A 21,942-nucleotide genomic window follows, 5' to 3' on the forward strand; every position below is an offset into this window, starting at 1 on the left:
CTGAAACCCAGCCCAGCAAACCATTTTAGACTTGAGTGTCTGTTGGTAGATGGATAGATTTATTTGACAATAATAAAGTTACATACAAGACTGCTGGTAAAAACACAATAAAACTAAACGCTTATTTCCATTGTGGTCCTTGTTAAAACTGAAAAGGGTAAGGCCAGACCAGTTAAAAGAAGATTAATTGCTGCCTGATTAACACATTGTATTTGTTGATCAGTATCAGCTGTATTCAGTTGATCTATAATTAGTTTAGGAGCTGATACAAAAACTCTCTGCTCAGTAGTTTGTTGGAAGTTGCTGAGAGAAAAGGCTTCCAAGTGCTCTCATCTTATTTCTTGCACCTTTCATACGTCATCTGGCTTTTAACTGCGGAGCTGGTGTCACGTTCGAGCTGCTCTGACTTGGAGTGTGACCTTTTCCAAACCCTTATAGATGAATATGTGGTGAGCAGAAGGTAGTGGAGGGTTGTTTGTAGGAAGCACAGAGGCCTGGAGGAGTTTCCCCGGGTACCGGTGACCTTATATGGCCGGGCCCTGCCTGCACAGCCACCACGGTCAGTTGCTGGTGCTTCTCTGCCTACCTGACAGCTGAGCCGTCCATCAACCCGCTCATATAACTGTCACACACAGGCACATGCAGCAGAACACGCCCACACACTCTCTCCTTACACTTCCTGTTTGTTGGGCACTGTCTCCCTCTCTGTGAATTTCTATTTCATTTGATTTTAAAGTGGACCTGAGTTTTTGTGACATACTCCATCCTGGGAACCTGCCTGAATATGTTAAGTGTGTGGAAAGTAGACGAGGTACAGTGGTGTGTCCAGACTTTTTGGACTGAGGTGGCCCAAGTGGGGCACTGATTTATGCAGGGGTGGCATGAAGTACACGCGAGCGCACACACATTTACTGGTCTAATGCTTTTGTTACGGACTGTTTACATCCTTTGTCGGTTGGAGCAGGAGTTACAGCGAAATCTGTGACCTGTCGGATTCTGTGAGGCTACAGAACGAAGCACTGAACCAGATGTGGTAGTATGATGGCTTTCGGATAGATGTGATAGAAACACTTGTAGTGGTAGCACAGCTGAAAGTCCTAATCAGCTCACATGTTTTGATGGGTAACAGAATTCTGCATAACCCCACCGCAGCAAACTCCGCCCGCCCAGACGGGACCTCATCACAGGTGAAACCCTTTGTTTTAAGACAAAAGATGACGTCATTGTCTCACGAGATCCCGACCAGGAGACAGTGGAAAATGTTTTTGTGTTTTACTTAAATAATTTTCACGGTAACTTTATGCTGTCTGTCCGATTCCATGTTGATTTATGCATCCCAGTCAGTCCAGTCCTGATATTGATCACATCATGCAATAGATTATATTTGATGTTTTATTTGAAGAAATCAGTGATCATTGGGATTTTAGTTTACGTTAAGGTGCTGAAATATTTTCAGGAGCAAATTAATGACATTTAAAGGTGTATTCAGTAAACTGAATACACCTTTAATACTGTAAACAGTATTCAGGTTTTTAACAGGTTTAACCCATATTTGGGGTAAATTAATGGACATTTGAATGGATTAATAAATTATTTGCTGTAAACTCAATATCTGTTTTCAGACAAAATGTTTACCTCAATAAATGAATGGACTGCAAGTATGTAGCATGTAGATGCAGCGGTCGGTAACTCCTTCAAACTTTGCTACATTTTTGTATTAATCTGTTATTTGTTTTGGCTTTAATGCTGAAATATCTTTTTTCATGATTATTTTTGGGGGCCTTTTGCCTTTATATGATAGGAACAGCTGAAGAGAGACAAGAAATGTGGGAGAGAGAGAGAGAGAGAGGGGATAACATGCAGCAAAGGGCCGCGGGTTGGATTCAAACCCATGCCACTGCGGTAAGGACTCAGCCTTGTACATGGTGCATGTGCTCTACCAGGTGAGCGAGCTAGCGGGGCGCCCCAATGCTGAAACATCATTGAATGATGTCTGATTGGATTTGTTTTAAAGAGCTAAGCAAAAATTGTTCAAATTGACTGGATCAGGAGATTTTGACTATGGCAACGTCTGCACGTGCAAATGCTGCGGCCTGTAGCTCCTTCAAAGTCCGCTAGCTACATGCTTGTTTTTCATCTGTTTTTTTTTTTTGGGGTTGGGCTTTATTGCTGAAACACGTATTACCTATGACAGTAATACATCATCGTTGTCATCAGAAAAGGAAGTCCGGGTTTGGATTAAAAAGCAGCGGACCTTGAGTCAGATCAATCGGACCAGGCAGGCTCCACGGCGGCCGCTGTGATCACCCAAGAGGAGAGGAGGGAGAGCTGGGATAGGAGCCATGCTGGCCCAGCTTGGACTTAAGGCTGCTCCTGGCTAATGTCCGGTGTTGACGAAATGGGACTAAGGCTGGCCAAGCAACGGGAATCAGATACTGTTGTGCCCACATCTTTGCAGAGATCTGCTCCATCAACAATGTTTTTTAACGAGGTTTCTGTGAAGATTAAGGGGTAAAAACCTCAATGTGCAAAATAACACTACGGGTTCCCTTATATCATAAATTCAGGTGAGAGTATACTCCTTTCAGTCTAGTTTCAAGTTAGTTTTGTCAACTAGATATTGTTTGTTTAAGACTGGTCTGTATTTTCCTAGGTTAAGAGCTTTAACAGGTTAGTTAATTCTTCTCATGTTCCCTTTAAAATTCCTTTTTTTAAGGTTAATTGTCTCCAAGTTTAAACTTTACAGAAAAAACACAATCAAGATTCAACACTTAAAGCAACTACAAGGAACTTTCATTTTGTGTTGATTCTGACGGCCCCTGTGGACAACAGCGGTAGTGTTTCCACCGGCTCGTGTCGTAAAGATCTTGATCTGGCTAGCCCGTGCATTTGTTTTGGAAGTGAGTGAAAGAAAGATGCAACTTATTTTTAATACTATTTTTCTTTTTTAAACAGCTGTTTGCAGGATGCACAGTGATGAGGTAATGTTTCTATTTGTGGCTATGTAAGATTTATAACTGTAATATGACGATGGTGAAATAAGTGCGTTACGTAAGTCACATAAGTCACATTATGTAACTTACGACTTAAAATAATTCAACGTTGATTTTTGCTTTCATACAGGACACAAACCCCGGTCTCCTGGGTCCTTTGTTTGCTTGTACCATCCCTCCAGCCCACCACTTCCGTAAGTGAACTTTTTTAGCTCTTTATACTACGTCACCTGAATTCCTGGTTTGCTCCTGTCTTGTTTACCACGACCACTAGAGGTCACATGCTTTGGTGCAATGCGTGAGCGTTTTTTTTCACAGCGCCTAAGCCGAAAGAACAGAAAAAACTATGCTGAATTTGAGATCCGTTTTGCTGTCATTTCTGGTCGCGCTGCTTCTGTCCTCTCGTCTGCTCTCTGTGTCTGAGTTTCACCATGGGCGGGGCTCAGGCAGCTTAAAGGTTCATTGCTCTTTGAAAGGGTGTACTTAAAATGACAATGATATCGTTTATCGTAATTTTTTCAGGGACAATATTATCGTCCAGCAAAAGTAGTTATCGTGACAAGCCTTCATATTACATATCTGTCTAGGAGGAAGAGGGCCGATTCAGGATCGGTTTTAAATCCTTTCAAATCCCGCAGTTCTCTCCATCTGTTGAATGACCGCTGACTGGTGTTTTCGCCCGCGCGCTCTGTCACTGTCCCTTTTTAGCTTTTTGTTTGTTCTTCGGTCAGTTCTTTTTCTCTTTGCTGATCCTGCCCCAGTATTATATAAACAAATATAAATATAATGTCAAAAATAAAATTCTCTAAAGAAAAATCTTCTCCTGCTTCCTTTTAAGTGGCGTACTAGTCACTGTGAAACTTTGCCTGGGAAAATGTAAAAGTTGGCTCTTCCGGTCTGCCTGCCGTAAATCCTTTCGTCTGATTTCGCAGGGAATCGGACGGGGGACAGACGTTTACAAAAACTATAGAGAAATAGCCAATCTTCTCGCTGATGGTCTCATTTGCTTATGTAGCCTAAGTAAAAAATGTGCTGAATTATTTCCTGGGTGTATAAGTGTAGGCTATGTATATAACTAACTGTATATATTGCTTTATTTATTTTATATGTTACCCTATTTTAATATGAATTTAATTATCTGTTCTATGTGTAGCATGAAGGGACTACAAACTCATTTCGCTGTACGACCTTGTGTTGTAAAATAATAAATAAATGACCTTGTATAGAGGCATCAGTATTTAATTGAGACTGTTTCATAACCAGTTTAAAAACTCCTTGTAGTACGTTTAACTCAAACATCAATACAGTACAACATTGGCAGTTTAACTCAATGTCACACTCAAGTAGGATATTCCTTTTAGTTTCAGTTCCAGTTCAGTTTTCCACTTCAATTGACTCAGAAAAAGTCCACAATCCTACTGCAACAGCAGCGAAGCAGTATTTTGGTAAGTCAAACCGCATGCAGGTGATCCAGCTGCTGGGATGTCTGTATTTGGCTGTGTTTTGTGTATTTGCGGCATGTTCTCTGTATTTGGTTGTGTTTTGTGTATTTGCAGCGCGTTTCTGTATTTGGTCACATACATGCTTGTTCTTTAGATCCTATTTGTTTGCAGTCACTTTGTGTTAAGCTGCTCAGCCTCGGCCCCACTGACGCCCGCTCATTGCTGCTGTAACGAAGTCTTAATGTAACTCAAGTTTAATGTTTACTAAAACCTTGTTTGTCCACAGGCTTAGCTAATGTGACAGGACTAATGCTGGTTACACACCGTGACCTCTGACCTCTGACCACACATGGACCACCCAGTTAATCTGACTGAATGGACATGCTAATCTGTGACATGGTGGCATCAATACAACAAAAGAAAACAAAGCGCGTCAATAATCTTTTAAAAATAATATTTAGTAATGTGTTTTTTTAACATAAGTAAAACATCCCTGTGTTTTAATTTATGATCAGTTCATTTATTATTAAAATTATTTACATGTTAAACTCCTAAATCAGTTAGGTGATACATATGTGATTATACCTGAAAATAAAATAATGTTAACTAGGCTTTAGGAGAGGAACGGAGAGAGAGAGGTCACCTCTCACTCAAACACAAACTAAAAAGTAAACCGTTAATAATTTGTCATTAATCATTTGTCATTCATAATCTGTCTCTCCTCCTGCAGGCAGTTAATCTCTCCGACAGATAGGTGGCCTTGTCCCGGGCAGGACATCACGGCCAGCCCCGGTGCCGCGGTGTATGGTGGGAAATATGGGATCAGGTAAGCTCCTCAGCTGCGTCAAATCACGCAGACATAGCTGGACAAGTGCAGGAAGTCATGTGCATTTGGTTTCAGAATAAAAGCGCTGTGTTTTTTTGTGATATGTATTTTAACTTGAGTTCTACTTAAGTTAGACATATCAGGTTATTGAACAACAATAGTATTTTTACAGTTTGTTTTTACTCTTTATGTAGTCGCCATTGCGCTATTGTCCCATATTGTTGTTGTCATACTGTTGGATAAACTGCCCATTTACATATAAAGTTGAACTTAAAATATCGAACCTTGAAACAAAGAACAGTTGATATATTAGGGGTGCAGAACAATGCGTGAACCTTTAGCTGAAATTGGGTCACTAAACAGATTACCATAGCAGAGTCAGATCAGAACTATTGCTTTTATTTCAGTGTTACCACCATGTACTGCAAAATTATATCGTGTTTTCAGCTTGTGGTAAATGAGTTTTTGGAGTATCCCATTTTTATCTTTGCACATATGAACACTATATTTGCAGAAATGTGGCTAAGCCCTTATCCCAGTTTAGTGTAACCAGTATATGCTAATTGTGTTTCTCTGAGGAAAGAAAAAGACAGAATACTGTGGCATGTGAACACCTGTCTGATCACTATCTGCTGCCTGTGCAGGTATGCCTCCAACTGTCATGAAGTAGTTGGTGAGAAAGCAGGGTTTCCCATGATTCATATAGCCATCATATCCTAAATCTGATCAAAAACAGGATATGACTCATAAGCGGCATACTATGCATGTAAACCACTCCTGGAAATTAACACTTTAGAATATTTAGATAGTTACAAAAATTCGCTTGGGTATCATTTGTGGCAGTAAAATGCCTTTTACTTTGAAGGTGAGAACCGGAAGTTGAGTGTGTTACTGACGCTGGCTTGATGATGATGAATCTGTGATGACAGGAGGAGCTGAGAGCCGAGGAGGCAGCAGGTGAATCATTTACAGCTTCTAGTTTTTACCGTCCCACCTGTTCAACATTACATAAACTGAAAGATACTGCGAGCAGGAAATGTCCCGCTGTATATGACAGGTTCCGCTTTTTAAATAAAATCAATAATATTAGCTCAGGGTGGACAAAAAGACGAAACCACGCCGCCGGAGCCCGGACTTAGCAGGTAGGCTATAAATAACTTTTTGTTGATGTGGATCTGAAATGAAGAATGCGTGTTTGTCTGTTTGTTTACATCGTGTTGCAGAGCATAATTATCAACCACAGGGAAACGTGTATGTGTTGTACAGCAGCCGGTGACGTTTTCACCAGAGAAATAAACAGAGATGTCTGGTAATGTGACGCAGTCGTCATTATATCAGCTGAGAGGTTTGTGTTGGGTTTGAATTTGCATACAAATACATTATTCCTGACATGTTGGGAAACAGACTGAGGCCTGTTGCGCCGTCCACTGTAAACAAAGCGCATGGAGACTGAGTCAGTCAAGTTCAATTGTATTTATATAGCGCCAGTTCACTGCACTTTTCCTTTACAGCAGGTCTAGACCGAACTCTTTATAATATTAATTACAGAGACCCAACAAATCCCACCATGAGCAAGCACTTGGCGACAGTGTACTGTATATCTGTGTTTGTTTTCCTATACTTTAACGTCTGGAAAGGAGCCCAAAATCCAACCAAAGTTTCTTTTTGGTTTATTACTTTAAAAAAAAAAAACAGCTTTACAGATATATTTTGTTTCATTTTGTATTTTGCATTTCTGCATGTCCGCATTCTCTGTTAGATTGAGTGTGAATGTTTGGACAAGGTGTTATGTGGAGATTGTGTTTGTGACAGAATAAAACCAAACCAACAAAATATTTCCTTTAGTAAACTGTCTGTAACGTTTTTATTTAGTTCCATATGCCCGCTTCTCCTCTCAGACTCTCTGCTCAGATCAGACCAGAAAAGAGGAAACTGAAAACCATCATTGGTGTTTAGTAAGGTTGCTGACAGTTTGTATTCTCTTCGCCATGTTCTTGTTTTTCAGCCCACTGTTACTGAATATCAGAAACTCCCTTGCATTGTTGAATTTCAATACTCTATTTCACGACTGAAGTGGATTTAATCAGTGAAATCAACAAGAAATCACAGCTTCTAAATAGATTCAGTCTGCAGAAGGAGTAGGTGACTGCTCGTCAATGGGCCAATCCACATCCAAACATCTCCTGTTTTCTCTTATTTTCTTGTCTTTTCTTTACAAAGTCTTCCAATGTTGGCTATTTACCTTAAATGAGTCAGGACCAGAGTGGGACTGCGTTCACCAGCTGAGTTAAAGCCAAGTTGATACTGTAAGAACAGCATACCAACTTTTAAATACTGCCATTATTAAGAATTATTTTCAGGTATATTTTAAAGTTGGCTTGCATGTGAAGAATGTGCTGTAAAACCAATCTTCATATGTTGGAAGATAAAGTCGTCTACTACTACAGTACTGCTACTGTGACAACTAATACTGCTACTACTATTAGTTCTACAGCTTATCCTGTTACTGATTACTACTGCTAGCTACTAAATCTACTAGAAGCACTCTTACCGCTGCTTCTGCTACTCTACTACTACTGTACTTCTACTGCTATATCAAGAATACCAATACTACAGCTGTTATATACTACTGACACTGTTATTACTGCTACTTCTACTGCTATTACTACTACTGCTGTGCTACGCCTACCACCACCACTACAACTGCTATTACTACTGCCACTTCTACTACTATTATTATTGTATTACTACTATTTCTCTTAAATACTCTACTACTTCTACTGATACCACAAGCACTGCTTTTACTGCTTCTACCTCTACCACCACTGCTCCTTTCACTACTACTACGAGGACTACTATTATGACTTCTTCTGCCATTTAAGTGTACCTTTGTGCTGTTCCCAGGTCAGTTGTTGTGAGAGGAGGAACCTCAGAGTTGGAGCCATGTTGTCGGCGGAGGAGATTCTGTGCAGCACGCAGCAGGTGATCGCAGGGCTGGAGGCGCTGAGAGGAGAGAACCACAGTCTGCTGGAGAGCCTGCAGGAGCCGGCGGAGAGCCAGCCGGCGTCAGAGAGTGGCAGCGTGGAGCAGGAAAAGAGCGGCATCATCCGCCAATCACTGGAGAGGATAGAGCTGGGGCTGAGCGAGGCACAGGTACGAACAGAAGAATAGAGGCAAAGCCATAATGATGTATTTTGTCTCGTGTAATATTGACTGTATAGGTGTTGGTTGAATAATAGTGATGTTCACCTTGGGGTGTCGGACAGAACACACGGGACGCTCGGATATGGTTAACTCTTCTTTACTGACTTTATCTCAGCACAACAGCACAGTATTGCAACCACTGAGGCTTACAGGTGTCGATGTGAGGGATGTGTGGTCTATAACAAAAACAAAGGTGCCAAAATTCAATAAGAATTCAAGTAACCAGATATACTTAACTTAAAAGGCTTATTACTAGAAGTACAAATACATTTTCCCATGATCTGGTTACTATCGCACATGTGCTTCATAAGCCTAATCAACAAATAAACAGTAAAGGCACAGTATATTAAACCAGTTACAAATACACACAAGAAAGAAATTATACTTTGCTGTTTTGGTTCACTCTCACCGCTCTCGTCAACGTTGTTTTTTTGGCCGCAGCAGGCTGCTGTTTTTCAGCGAGAAAGCTTTATAAACCAACCTTATGCTACCTGCCCAGCACCGAATGACAGACAGGCACAGTTAGCTGGTGAACATGAAGGAGAGTGAATACAGGACTTAGATGTTTCAGGTAGCTAGAAGCACGATTCCAGATGAATGCTAAAGTTGGTCCATGTCTGCAGGATGTGTAAATAGGCAACTATTTGCTAATAAGTTCACCATATCAACTTCATAAGGTGATAATATATCATTGTTGTTTTTGCAGCTTGTTTCCACTTCCCCCAAGTTTCCAAAAAAAAAAAAAAATTAGTTATTGCAGGTGCATCTTTACTTTTTTGATCTGTTATGTATTTTTTAAATGTTATCACTTTTAATGTCTTTGTTACTTTTGTTTCAATGTTTGTCCAAAATTACAAACAAAATACAAATTTCACAGAATTCAGTTCAGGCAAAAGGGATTGCAGGGAAAAGCAATTTAGGTAGGTACATTCAGGTTCAAAGTTAATTATCTAATTACTTTAAAAAGTGACTTATCCCGACAAGAAACAAAATTATAAAATGGGATTGAATAAAGGCTGACACAGTAATAACATAAAACTTACTTAAAACTTGGTCCTAAAGGAAAGTTTTGTCTCAAGGATTGCTCAAGCAATTCAAAGTAGAAGGTGCATTAAAAGCTAAGTACTAATAAAACTGTTAAGTCAAAGATGGATTTAATATTAAAGGTGCAAGCAAAGAGTACAGAAATTACAAGTATATACAATATGTTAGATGAGCGTTAAGTTTTAAGTGATTATCAATTAAAGTTATAATTTTGACGTTTGTTTTTCACTGAGGTGTTTTTCCTCTGTACGTCGTGTTTCAGTTGTCTCTCGTCCCTCCAGGTGATGATGGCGTTGTCTGCTCACCTGGGTTCACTGGAGGCGGAGAAACAGAAGCTGCGCGCTCAGGTGGGTTTCTGCAGGAAATGTAAAAAAAAAAAAAAAAAAAAAAAAAAAGAAGAACTGAACTGAGGTAAAGAGCAGATGGGAGGTTCTCTCACGCTATATTTATATACACACACATACTGTATATATGTATATATGGTGATAACTGACTCCACAATCCAACTGTTTAATCCTTTACTGTGTTTTCTGTGAGTAGAGTTTGTATCAACACTTGTCACTTGAAGTTTTGTGTTTTTCTGTTGGTCAAAGAAAATTAAGCTCACTCAAATGCTCCTCCCTTTATCCTCTTCTCCTCATAACCCATGCCTCCTCTTGGCTTTTTTCCTCCCTCTTTTACTCTGCCTCTTCCTTCATGTCCAACTACCCATCCTCTCTTCCTCCTCCCTCTCTGTACTTCATCTTTCCTGTTCTCCTTCATGTCATTTTACCATGTCTCCCTTTCTCCTCCCTGTTTCGATTTTCCTCTCACATCCATCCTCTTCTTCCTCTTTCCTTTCCCTCTCCACCCTCTTCCTCCATCATCTTTCCTTTTCCTTGTTCCTTTCTCTCCGCTACATTCTTTCCTTCCCCTTCCTTATTATTTTCCTCACCCTTCCTTGTCACTTCCTCCTTGTCTTTTTTCTGCTCTCCTCCTCAGGTGCGCCGTCTCTGTCAGGAGAACCAGTGGTTGAGGGACGAGCTGGCTGGTGCTCAGCAGCGGCTGCAGGACAGGGAGCAGGAGGTGGTCACCCTGGAGGAGCAGAACAAACACCTGCAGTTCATGTCCTCCATACGCAAATACGACCAGGAGGAGCCGCAACTGGTGAGGAGACGACAAACTGCACGCAGACACAGATATGAGTGTGTGTGTGTGTGTGTATGTTCAGGAAGAGTTTGCTATCACTACTTCACCAGCCGACTAGGCGTTCAAGTAACAAAGGATCAGATGTGGAAAAACAACATACAGGAAGTGTCTGCTCTTTATTTTGTTTAGTTTGGTGCTGGACAGGTTGCGTATAGTTGGTTTATCAGCTTGTTTTACCGAAAACTGCTCTGTGCTGCCGTTGGAAACGGCTGATGAGAGCAGAGAGACTGAGACAGAGAGACAATGTCGTAAAATCAAATCTCTATAAAACAGCAGAGTTGGTGGTAATTCTCTGTGGATTTGTCACAGTGAGTCAACACTTTTTACATTACACATAGTTGGATTATTTGTTAGTATAAAAATATTGATGCCTTATTGTATTGGGTTTAGTAGGTTTTCGCATACAAGGAATTTACTTTGGTATTTTGGTGCATAACAATAAACATAGTAAAAGAAAATAAAAATAAACTACAAAAGTTAAGAAGTTTAAATAGAAAATAGAAAACTTGACAATAAGAATATGAAAGAAATATTATAAAAAGCATGTACAATATATCTGTTTTTAGAATGAAAGAGCTGTACAGTTTGTGCAGAAGTGTTATAAAAATATTGACCGAGGAATGTGCAAAAATTCACAGTATGACGTATAAGGAATAAATAGTATATGCAATGAACAGAGATAATAGTCCAAAAGATGTGCGTTAATGTAACGCATTGAGTCAGATGAGGAGACTGTACATTAATGTAACGTGTAGTGTCAGCGGGGGCCCGGGGCCTTTTGATGAGGCCGGCTGCAGATGGAAAGAAGCTGTGGCGTGAGGTTTTGACTCAAAAAGTTTGTGTCCAGGAAGGGAGGGGTCAGCCACAATCTTTCCTGCTCGCCTCAGAGTCCAGGAGGCGTACAGGTCCTGGAGAGGTGGCACATTAGTCCATTAGTTTCAAATCAGAATTGACACCCTTATTAACATCTACTGTGTTTTGTACACGTTGAGAAATATTGAGTGAATTTATCTGCAGTTCCATCTTTGCTGAATGTGTTTGTTTCTCACTTCAGGATGACAAAGACACGTCTTCCACCAAGGAGTCTCTGGATGACCTCTTTCCTACCGAGGACGAGGAACAGTCACAGAGTAAGGCTTTGCTGCGGTTTAACGTCTACAGTATGCTTTTCAATCATTTACAGCATAAATGTGGCATTCTCATGTTTGTCTAAACGAAGGAAGGTCAACTATTAAAGGGTTAGTTCACAAAAAGTAAAAACAAAAACGTATTTGCTGAGTTTTTGAGAGGCTGTTCCAATACAACGGAAGTGTTAAGAAAATGTAAAAAGACGTTGCTGTTTAGTTTGTGAGCGTCACAAAAGAATTTCCAGCCACCTTGATTTTGTCTGGATGGTGTAAGAAGTCTCAGCAGTGAAGATCTCCAAAGAAAATGAAACTCAACTCACTGCCTGGGAAGATACCACTGGTGGGAAAATGTTTTTGTAATTTGGGTGAACTGATCCTTTAATGTCTGTGGTTTCTCCTGTTTAGACGGTCATAATGAGCTCAACATCACATGTTGTTTATTTGTACATTTATTACAAATCCCCCTTTTTAATAGATAAACAGCATGACTTTCTGTTTACTTGCTGTTGAACAAGTCTTCATTCTCCATAGATAAACTCGGGGTGTAACTGTGTTGCTGCTGCTTATGATATTTTGAGTAACAACTCTTCACACACAGCAAAGACATTTCAAGCTCTGATGTCAAATTTTAGCATCTACATCACATGCAGTGATGATGAGTTTTATAGCCTGTGAGGGAAAATCAATTTCAGGCAAGCATATCAGGGATCTCTTAAAGGTCCAGTGTGTAATGTTTAGTATTCATTAGTGTATAATCACCTGAAAATAAAAATCGTGTTTTCATTACCTTAGAGTAAGCTGTTTATATCTACAAAGGGAGCGGGTCCCCTTCCACGGGGTTGCCATGTTGTACCGCCATGTTTCTACAGTAGCCCAGAACAGACAAACCAAACACTGGCTCTAAATGGCGCCGTTCACGTTTTTCACGGCCACCGTAGTTTCTCCTACACGCTTGGAAGGGGAGGGTGAGGCGAGCGGTATTCAAATGATTGCAAACTGCAATTTCACCGCTAGATGCCACTAAATCCTACACACTGGACCTTTTAACATAATGTTCAAATGATCTTAAAATTATTTTGTCATTCAGATAAATGTGTTCTTTAAAAGCAGGCAGATATTTTATTTGTTAATCATGTATGAAGTTGTCTTTTATAACAGCACTTTCTCTCTTTTTTTGGACACAATGCAACATGAGTGGGGAGTCACATCATAGTTGGCACTTTTTTATTGCAGCCACACAGCATGACATAATTTAAAGCTGCAATGAAATCAAACCCTGACTTAAACAGCTTTATAATACTTAAAAAAAAAGAGATGAAATTGTACATCTATTTTAATTAATGGATTAATTAAACTTGATGAAATCCTGGTCATCATCTTGGTCTAATCTCATTTCAAGTCCTCTTTGAAGAACTGAAAAGTCCAGACTCGTATCAAATTCTTCTTTGCATTGGTCTGTTTACTGCTGTTCAGTGTCCCAGCCTCACCACAGCAGTGCAGCAGCTGCAGCCCAGCAGGGCGGCTACGAGATTCCCGCCCGCCTTCGAACGCTCCACAACCTGGTCATCCAGTATGCATCCCAGGGACGATACGAGGTCGCTGTACCACTCTGCAAACAGGTGAGAGGGGCGTTCACCTCCAACTGGTCCCCTGTATAGTATCTCGTTACTCTTGCTGTTTTGGTCCCATAACAACAAAAAGATCTGAAGCCTGCACTAGATCTGGCTTCTTCCCCACCAGAGAGGGTTTAAGTCACAAATCTGTACAGCAATCTGTACAGCATACGACACCCTCTATCCTTAGACCCTTGATTCGGATAAGGAAAAACTCACCCCCAAAAAACCCTTTAATGGGAAAAAATGGAAGAAACCTCAGAAAGTGCAAAATAGACTTGAGCCATGTGACGCCCTCTCTACCATGGAGGCCTGGAAAGGGGACTGACTACTGAGGCAAAGCTCTTGTGTCTTATGTCTGTCCTCGCAGGCCCTAGTGGCCTGGGAGTTTTCGGTGCTGACCATGAACCGCAACGTCTCTGGTTCGCACCCTGCTAGGGCCTTTGTTGAGTGTCATTCTCTCTCCCATCATTTCCTGTCATCTCTATATTGTCAGCTATCAAATAAAAGCATAAAATGCCCCCCCAAAAGCTGACAGGATCACACAGACATACCAATAAGATAATGTGGCAATTTCTGGAGGGTCTGTTTTGAATTATTTAAAAAGTTAAATTCCATTTTGGGAAAATGATCAGAAATGAATGGGGAAATGCAGTTTTTCAAAAATCATTCTGTACAAATTAAATGCCTTAAAATCCTGATTCAAATAATGTCTCAACAGGCTTTGGAAGACCTGGAGAAGTCCTCAGGGCACACCCACCCAGACGTAGCCACCATGCTGAATATACTGGCCCTGGTGTACAGGTGAGGCAACAAAACAACAACATAAAGATTAGATACAGATTATCCCCCCAAAATTGAAAATGTCCTCTACTTACATGTCCACCCCGTTGTCACCTTCTGAGACTGGTGTCACTCTTACACCAGGAGTCAATTCATTATAATCTAAATTCACACTTTTACATGCTCGTCAAAGGCAGAGGTAACAGATGTCTCCAATTTCTGTTTACGTCACTGTATATTGTATAACATAATTTTTCTGAAATCTGTCCATTTATGTATCATCTTCTTCATCAATAATAAGTACAAACTAATTGTTTACACCTTTTTATAATCTTAAAGCTCTTTATAGAATAAAATGAGCAGAAATTAAAAACAATAAAACCTGGGAGACCTGGGTTAAATCACAAATGATAAAATGAACCAAACTACGATTGTTCCTGCACTTAGAACAAGGAACTGCATTTACCAAAACCATGTGAATTTATATGAAAAGTTTGATCTGAAGTGACCAACAGTGCAACATGTGTTTCTCTACAGAGACCAGAACAAATACAAAGAAGCAGCCAACCTGCTGAACGACGCGTTGGCGATCAGGGAGAAAACTCTTGGAATGGACCATCCTGCTGTAAGTTACCCTCCTCCAATAAACCGGCTGCAGTCTCAGACACATAATGAGACAGTTTATAACCTCTGACACATCCTGAATCTAACCTGGACTAAATTCAGTTTGTTGTCTTTCATTGTATTTATTTTACTTGATTTTCACTCACCATTTTGTTTTATCACCATGTAAATAAACTTAAAAATAAAATCTTTTTGGCAGAAGCAGCAATGTTTAGTCTCTTGGGAACATCTTGTTGGCAGGTTGTTAGATAGTTGCAGATATTTGAGCCTCTGTCTCATTTTGACGCTGGGAGCGCTGCCTGTCTATACAGAGTGCTGCAGGGATGACGTATTTTTGTAGGCCAACCTGGAAGTAGGCATCGCCCTGGTTCCCTCGACAAAAAGCCAATGGGATTTTTCCATTGCATTATTGAAGAAAATGCGATCGCCAGAAGTAAAAAGCTAACGTTAGGGTATAAACAAACTACACCACGGTCACATAACTTCAACATCACCACCACTAAGCTTCCAACTTGTAATTTGATTTGGCACGCTTACCTCTTCTACAAAAGCCTTTCCTCTTAGCGTGAGAATAGTTTGCAAGCGTGCGAGTATAAACACAACGAGGCTGTAAAGGCAGATTAGTGAGTAGACGAGTTTTAGTGTTTAATGTCCCCGACAATCTCCTGTAGTCTCATTTAGCCACTTGTTAGCAACCGCCTTTTTTAAGACTCTATTACCCGCTCAAAAGATTGCATTGTTCCCTTTTAAAGGTTGTTTCATGTCGTTTAGCTCAGACTTACTGGGTTGGTATGTAATGTGCGTGCGTGTGTGTGTGTGTGTGTGTGTGCGTGTGTCTGTGCAGGTGGCAGCAACGCTCAACAACCTGGCGGTGCTTTATGGGAAAAGAGGAAAATACAAGGAAGCAGAGCCGCTGTGTAAAAGAGCTCTGGAGATCAGAGAGAAAGTGAGAAAACACACACATTTGTATTACTACACTCATGAGGACCCTCAGAGTTCGTATAATTCCTAATTCTTGCTACTACATAACTAACCTTTACACTAACTTAATCTAAATTTGAATCCTAACTATAACTACTGTAACTTTAGTTTTAAAACAGCGTCCAGTTACCCTTTTTGAAGGAATGAAAACCACTAAAATGTCCTCACTTTGGATAATTTTATGTTTTAAGGACATTAAATCATTATGTCTTCATAAAACAAAATTTTTATGCAAAGGCATTCATTCTAGCCATTTTTCTGCATAACAAGTATTTTTACTTTTGATTCTTTAAGTATATTTAACTACTAATACTTATGTACTTTTGCTTAAGTAAGATTTTGAATTTTGGACTGTTACTTGTAACAGAGTATTTTCAGTGTTGTATTCCTACTTTTACTAAAGTAAAGAATCTGAATACATCTTCCATCGCTAACACTTACACACAACCCCGAGTGAGCACCGAACATCAGGATTTTGCATGTTTCATGTATCAGACACTGTCGTTGTTATGGAAAGAATAATGTATTTTGTGTCTGAACGTCCCTTCAGGTTCTGGGTACAGACCACCCAGATGTGGCCAAACAGCTGAACAACCTGGCTTTGCTGTGTCAGAACCAGGGGAAGTACCAGGAGGTGGAGCAGTACTACGAACGCGCTCTGCACATCTACCAGAGCAAACTTGGACCAGACGACGCCAACGTGGCCAAGACCAAGAACAACCTGGTGAGAGGAGACCTTGATGTCTGACATTCTGCATTTTTACATTTCACTGTGACTCCTCTGTGCTTCCATGTTCATTACTGAGTTTGTCATTTCACATTTAAAAGGGTGTAAGATCACACATCGTTACTGTCAAGATCCAATCCACAAGGGTGATGACAAATTGATAACAAAACATTTATAAACTGTTACTTTTGTACAATATAAAGTCATTCTTTCATTTATGCCGTGCAAGTACAATTACTGATCACTGCTAATGGATCTCATTGTTTTTTTGTCACATTCCCATCACTTAAACCTTCTCTTTCTATACTTCTCCTGTTTCTTTGTTCTTTCTCAGGCATCCTGTTATCTTAAGCAGGGGAAATACAGACAAGCTGAAGCTCTTTACAAAGAGATCCTGACCAGAGCGCATGAAAAGGAGTTTGGATCTGTAGAAGGTACAAAACAGTGATTTTAAAAAAAAAAAAAAAAAAAAAAAAAAACACAGACACACACACACATGGTAATATCAAGAAATCCTACCAATGGCTAGAGCGGGCCGGACTGAAGGACAGCACAGAGGCACTCATCATGGCTGCACAGGAGCAGGCCCTGAGCACCAGAGCAATAGAGGCCCAGATCTACCACACCAGACAAGACCCAAGGTGTAGGCTGTGCAAAGAGGCCCCTGAGACAATCCAGCACATAACTGCAGGGTGTAAGATGCTGGCAGGAAAAGCATACATGGAGCGCCATAACCAAGTGGCTGGCATAGTGTACAGGAACATCTGCACTGAGTATGGACTGGAAACCCAGAGGTCAAAGTGGGAAACACCTCCAAAGGTGGTAGAGAATGACCGAGCCAAGATCCTGTGGGACTTCCAGATACAGACTGACAGAATGGTAATGGCGAACCAACCAGACAGATAACTTTTAATTTGGAAGAGGAAAAATCTTCTCTCAAAAATTACATAGTCTCGCTTAAACTACGAAAAATAGAATCTAGATTGTAAAGTTAAACACCTAATTTTTCATCGGCGACAAGCAGAAAGTTACTTTATGTTAAAAGTGCACAAGAATACGTCTTAAGGTGATTATCAAATCCAAGTACGATACCTGTGTTCTTCCCAAGTCCTCTTGTTGATCCTGTCTGAACCAGGTCTGTAATGTAGACTGTTGTGCAGCGTTGGGATGTAATGAATTTGTCCTTGCAGAAGTTTTACTTTAGCAGTTAAAAGGTCCAGTATATAGGATTTGCAGGTTGCAACCATTTCAATACCGCTCGCATCACCCTCCCCTTCCAAGCGTGTAGGAGAAACTACAGTGGCTAGGAAAAACACGAAAGGCCCTATCTAGAGCCAGTGATTGGTTTGTCCGTTCTGGGCTACTGTAGAAACATGGCGGTGCAACATGGTGACCTCCGTGGAAGGGGACCCGCTCCCTCTGTAGATAAAAACAGGTTATTCAAAGGTAATGAAAACACAACGATTCTTAATTTCGGGTGAGTATACACTAATGAAAACATACTTATAAATGTTATATTCCATTTCTGCCAATAGCTCCTTCTAAATGTTACACACTGGACCTTTTAAGATATACATTTTTGAAATGCATGATAGGAGACCAATGCAGAGAGCTTGTTTTTGTATACTGTATATTTATACACTGGTTTGTTACTGTTTGTCTTTCTGTTTGTCCGTCCTCCAGGAGATGGCCGTCCCAGCTGGTCCGGTGCTGAGGACGGCGGCTCCGGACAGGACGGACTCAGTAACCTGAAGCGCAGCGGCTCCTTTACCAAACTCAGAGAGTCGATACGCCGAAGCAGCGAGAAACTGGTCCGCAAGCTGAGAGGAGTCGGAATGGAGGAAACGACCCAGAGGAATGCTGGGTAATATTCTGTTACAAACGTGTTAAACCCCCACTGTGCGTCTAACTGTAGCTGAAACCAGATCCATTCAGTACAGGAATGTTTTTAGCTCATAGATGCACTCTGATTTTGTCATCGAAGTTAAAGTTAATGAAACATCCCCCGTTGAATAATTTTACAAACACAAATGATGTGAATCACACAAAAAAGGCATTTTTGTTTTCAAATGGTGGATCTAATTTTTTAAAGAAATTCTTCATATTTTAATATGTAGATTAAGAACTCAGTACTGAAAAATATACACAGCCACTTTTAGACTATTGACCTTAAATCAGTGCATTTTCAGTGACATTATGCCCCTTTTATAAAGATTAAGAGTTCATTATGATATTCTGTCCTGTTTTCAGGATGAAGAGGGCGAACTCTCTGAATGTGCTGAATGTTGGAGCCAGAGAGAGTCAGGATGGCACCCAGGTGAGGAGACTGTTGGTGATTCAATCAGTTTAACAGTGATGTGTACTTGGAGAGGTAAATCTGCCAGGTTCTCATAGTACTTAATTCAGAGATTTATGTTGTGGTGTTTCTGCACAGCACAATGTAGATTTACTTCAAACACACCTAAAATAAGTACTACACAAAGCAACCAAATATCGTGTGCCATGCAAGTAATTTTTAGCCCATCAGATTTTTTGATTTTTTTAGAAGACCCACAACAATTTTATAAAAGAACCCAGATTTGGGTTTTTTTGTCAGTTATGCATTTGTCCCCAATAATTGTAACAGAAAATCACTGTTACGATCCTAATACTGACATGTAAATGTCCTCATTAAGTGATTAAAATACTTTTGACTTTAGCTGGACATCCAGTCACAGAAATCTGTAACACGTGAACATGCATCGTGTGTTTTTGTTTTGTTCCTCAGTCGAGCCGTTTGACAGATGTTCGAGGCCTAAGCTCCAGCACGCAGAGCCTGACAAGACGAGGTTCGCTCAGTGGGACCAGCTAACACACACACACACACACACACCCCTTCTACATACAACACCTCTCAAGATAACTGGACAGATGTTCACACACTGACTGTTGTGAGTAATAAGCACACTGCTCTGTATTGAACGCTCATATCAGATGTCCCCTCCAGAAAAACGGAGATAGTTGTCACAACTGGAGACTTTGTCAAAAATGTAATTGGCAAATTTGTTAATTATCCCTCATTTTAAAAAGTAATGACAAATTAATGTTTTCTGTTTTGTTAACCCTTGAGGAAATTTCACAGTAATAATATGACACATTGGGCTCCGGTAATGACAAGTGTCTCCAAAAAGTGATTAGAAAGGAGTCGGTCACATATTGACATATCTACATTGCACTATAACCTTTCCTTCCTGTTCACTTGACATTTAATATAACTTCTTCCTGGTTTTAGATTAGAAACAAATTCAGTATTCGGATTACAAATTAAGTATTAATTTGTAATCTGAATGGAAAAACACAAAATCCTTTTAGACTACTTAAATAATACTAGCATTTACACTGTAAGAAAACTAAGTTAATATGTCTAATATTGACATTACTATATTTGCATAAACCAGACCATGTCATTTGCAGGTTAACAAAAGTTAATCTGTAATACAATTAATTTTACATTTCAGGTATTAGATGTTTTCCTATCTTTCTTCCTTTCTATTAACACTGGAAAAAACCCTGTTATTTATGTTTTAAATTTTCTAAACATAAACGTTACAGATTATCTTATCTAAAAATTTTAAAAGTTCTCATGAGAAGCACAGGGATGTAAAGTCGTTTGTTTGCACAATGATCAAAACGTGACGTGTTTGTCAAAATGTTATTTAAATGTGTTTTGCCTTTAAAATGTGCAGGTCATTCTAATTATATTTTCACATTGTGCAAAGCAGCTGAAGTAAACACATTTGTGTTTTTATCATTGGCTTTGACCACAGTGAAGTTTTATCATTCCACATTATAAGAATAAGGACCAACTTTTTACTTAAGAAATCCAAAATGTGATATGCACCATTTGAAAACAACCAACACCAAAATGAACGCACATATGACTTTGATAAGATGGTACTCCTAAAAGATGGTTGATATTTTTGCACATTGTCAGTTAATATATTCCCGATCAATCACATTCTTAACAGTGTTAAATCAATCAATTATTTAATATTAACACCCCTAAAGTACACATTTCAATATTCAGCAATTATGTATTTGTTAGTTTTAAGCTATCTGGATACCCAAAGTTATTGTTGTGCCTGAGTCAATGTTGTTTTGATGACTTTCAGCTGGCCTTGGATTGATGTTTAATGACTCACTTGAACTAAGACTTCACAGAGTTATACCATTTACTCAAAGCCATTCTGTAGGACGTGAAAGTTTCTGACTTTTGCATCCCTCGGTTGTAACCAAGACACTGTGGAGGACCATGTATAGCACAGATGTCGCACAAACTGAACATGAAGCAAATTGCAGAGGGGAATTGTTCTAGGTGGCACAAATTTAGGCAATTACGCATCTGTGTAAGTTCAAAATGTTTCAGCAAACAAGCTTAGACAAGCCAAAAGCAGACATAGAAAGTTACAGTCAAAACATCCAGCAGCTAAAGTGCAAACCTGAGACACAAGGAGACTGAATACTGGACATGTAGTAATTAGATGGATAGAAATTTGACCAGATGTTTGCAAATGCAAAAACCCAAACTATTTGAGTGAGTGAGTTTGTTTTGGAGTCTATCTGCCCCATAGTGGTAAAGGTAGCTTGACGCAGGATGAACGAAGAACACTTTTGAGGCACAGGTAGTATGTCAATTTCATGTAATTTTACACCTATGCTTATTCACTGAAATGCCTGAAATCCACAACTTACCGCAAGTCACTATTATAAATAGTAAACTAGTTTTTAATGACATGTAGATTTCTTTGTGCCCTTGTTACTAATTTGTTACTGAGAGAATTACTTGAACTAGTTACTTAAGACTCAAACTCGAGATTTAGTAACATGACTGAAACGCTGTGTGAACAAAATATACATAGCTCCTTCCTTTTTATGTTGATACACAGACAGAGCATTAGATGAATATATTTTTTACATATTCATTTAAAACTCAGGAATGTTTAAATTAAGATACGGACACAAATAAGTGCTGCTCTGAAATCTTGGCTCCCTGAAATGACGTTACCACTCATGGATTTTATTGCACAAAACTCCTCTTAGGGCTCACCTCCATTTCTTTGCTCAAACACACTGTATATCCTAAATGATGGATAACTACTGACTGTACATTTGCTGTGGTAGAAGATGTCACTGCCGTTTGTTGTAAGGGCTGAAATCGTTAGTTACTGTAGAAACTACAGTCTGTTAATGAAACACTTGTAAGAATGTTACACACAAAATGGGATAAAAATATGTAGAAACTGGACTATATATCTCTTCTGATGCTGTGTTTATTCTGGTAAATATGAATGTTTGTATTTTATATTTGCAAACTTAAGCTGAAATAAATTACAATACGACATTAACACATT

General features: G+C 39.6%; 1 protein-coding gene and 1 long non-coding RNA gene across 13 annotated transcripts; both read left to right on the top strand.

Moving 5' to 3' along the window:
- Positions 1 to 485: 485 nt before the first annotated feature.
- LOC122879599 lies at positions 486 to 1,833 on the top strand. The gene is made up of 3 exons (XR_006378744.1): positions 486 to 1,033; positions 1,130 to 1,187; positions 1,802 to 1,833. It is a non-coding gene; the product is annotated as an uncharacterized LOC122879599 (long non-coding RNA).
- Positions 1,829 to 21,936, top strand: klc3 (kinesin light chain 3). 12 transcript variants are annotated; one of them, XM_044203896.1, is made up of 20 exons: positions 1,829 to 1,902; positions 2,218 to 2,567; positions 2,956 to 2,981; positions 3,124 to 3,187; positions 4,355 to 4,438; positions 5,166 to 5,261; positions 6,127 to 6,403; positions 8,166 to 8,414; positions 9,791 to 9,856; positions 10,248 to 10,655; positions 11,752 to 11,827; positions 13,298 to 13,443; positions 14,159 to 14,241; positions 14,758 to 14,845; positions 15,689 to 15,790; positions 16,376 to 16,549; positions 16,887 to 16,986; positions 18,236 to 18,416; positions 18,803 to 18,869; positions 19,320 to 21,936. In XM_044203896.1, exons 8-20 carry the CDS (start codon positions 8,205 to 8,207, stop codon positions 19,401 to 19,403), a joined length of 1,785 nt encoding a protein of 594 aa, XP_044059831.1. In that variant the 5' UTR covers positions 1,829 to 1,902; positions 2,218 to 2,567; positions 2,956 to 2,981; positions 3,124 to 3,187; positions 4,355 to 4,438; positions 5,166 to 5,261; positions 6,127 to 6,403; positions 8,166 to 8,204; the 3' UTR covers positions 19,404 to 21,936. The 12 variants fall into 12 exon arrangements, with proteins under 12 accessions (XP_044059831.1, XP_044059832.1, XP_044059833.1 ...); XM_044203898.1 differs by lacking the exon at positions 1,829 to 1,902 and adding an exon at positions 7,482 to 7,567; XM_044203900.1 differs by lacking the exon at positions 1,829 to 1,902 and adding an exon at positions 7,482 to 7,567 and having other exon boundaries at positions 6,127 to 6,218.
- Positions 21,937 to 21,942: the final 6 nt, after the last annotated feature.

Source organism: Siniperca chuatsi, linkage group LG7 (genome assembly GCF_020085105.1).
Source record: "Siniperca chuatsi isolate FFG_IHB_CAS linkage group LG7, ASM2008510v1, whole genome shotgun sequence".
Lineage (NCBI taxonomy): Eukaryota > Metazoa > Chordata > Actinopteri > Centrarchiformes > Sinipercidae > Siniperca > Siniperca chuatsi.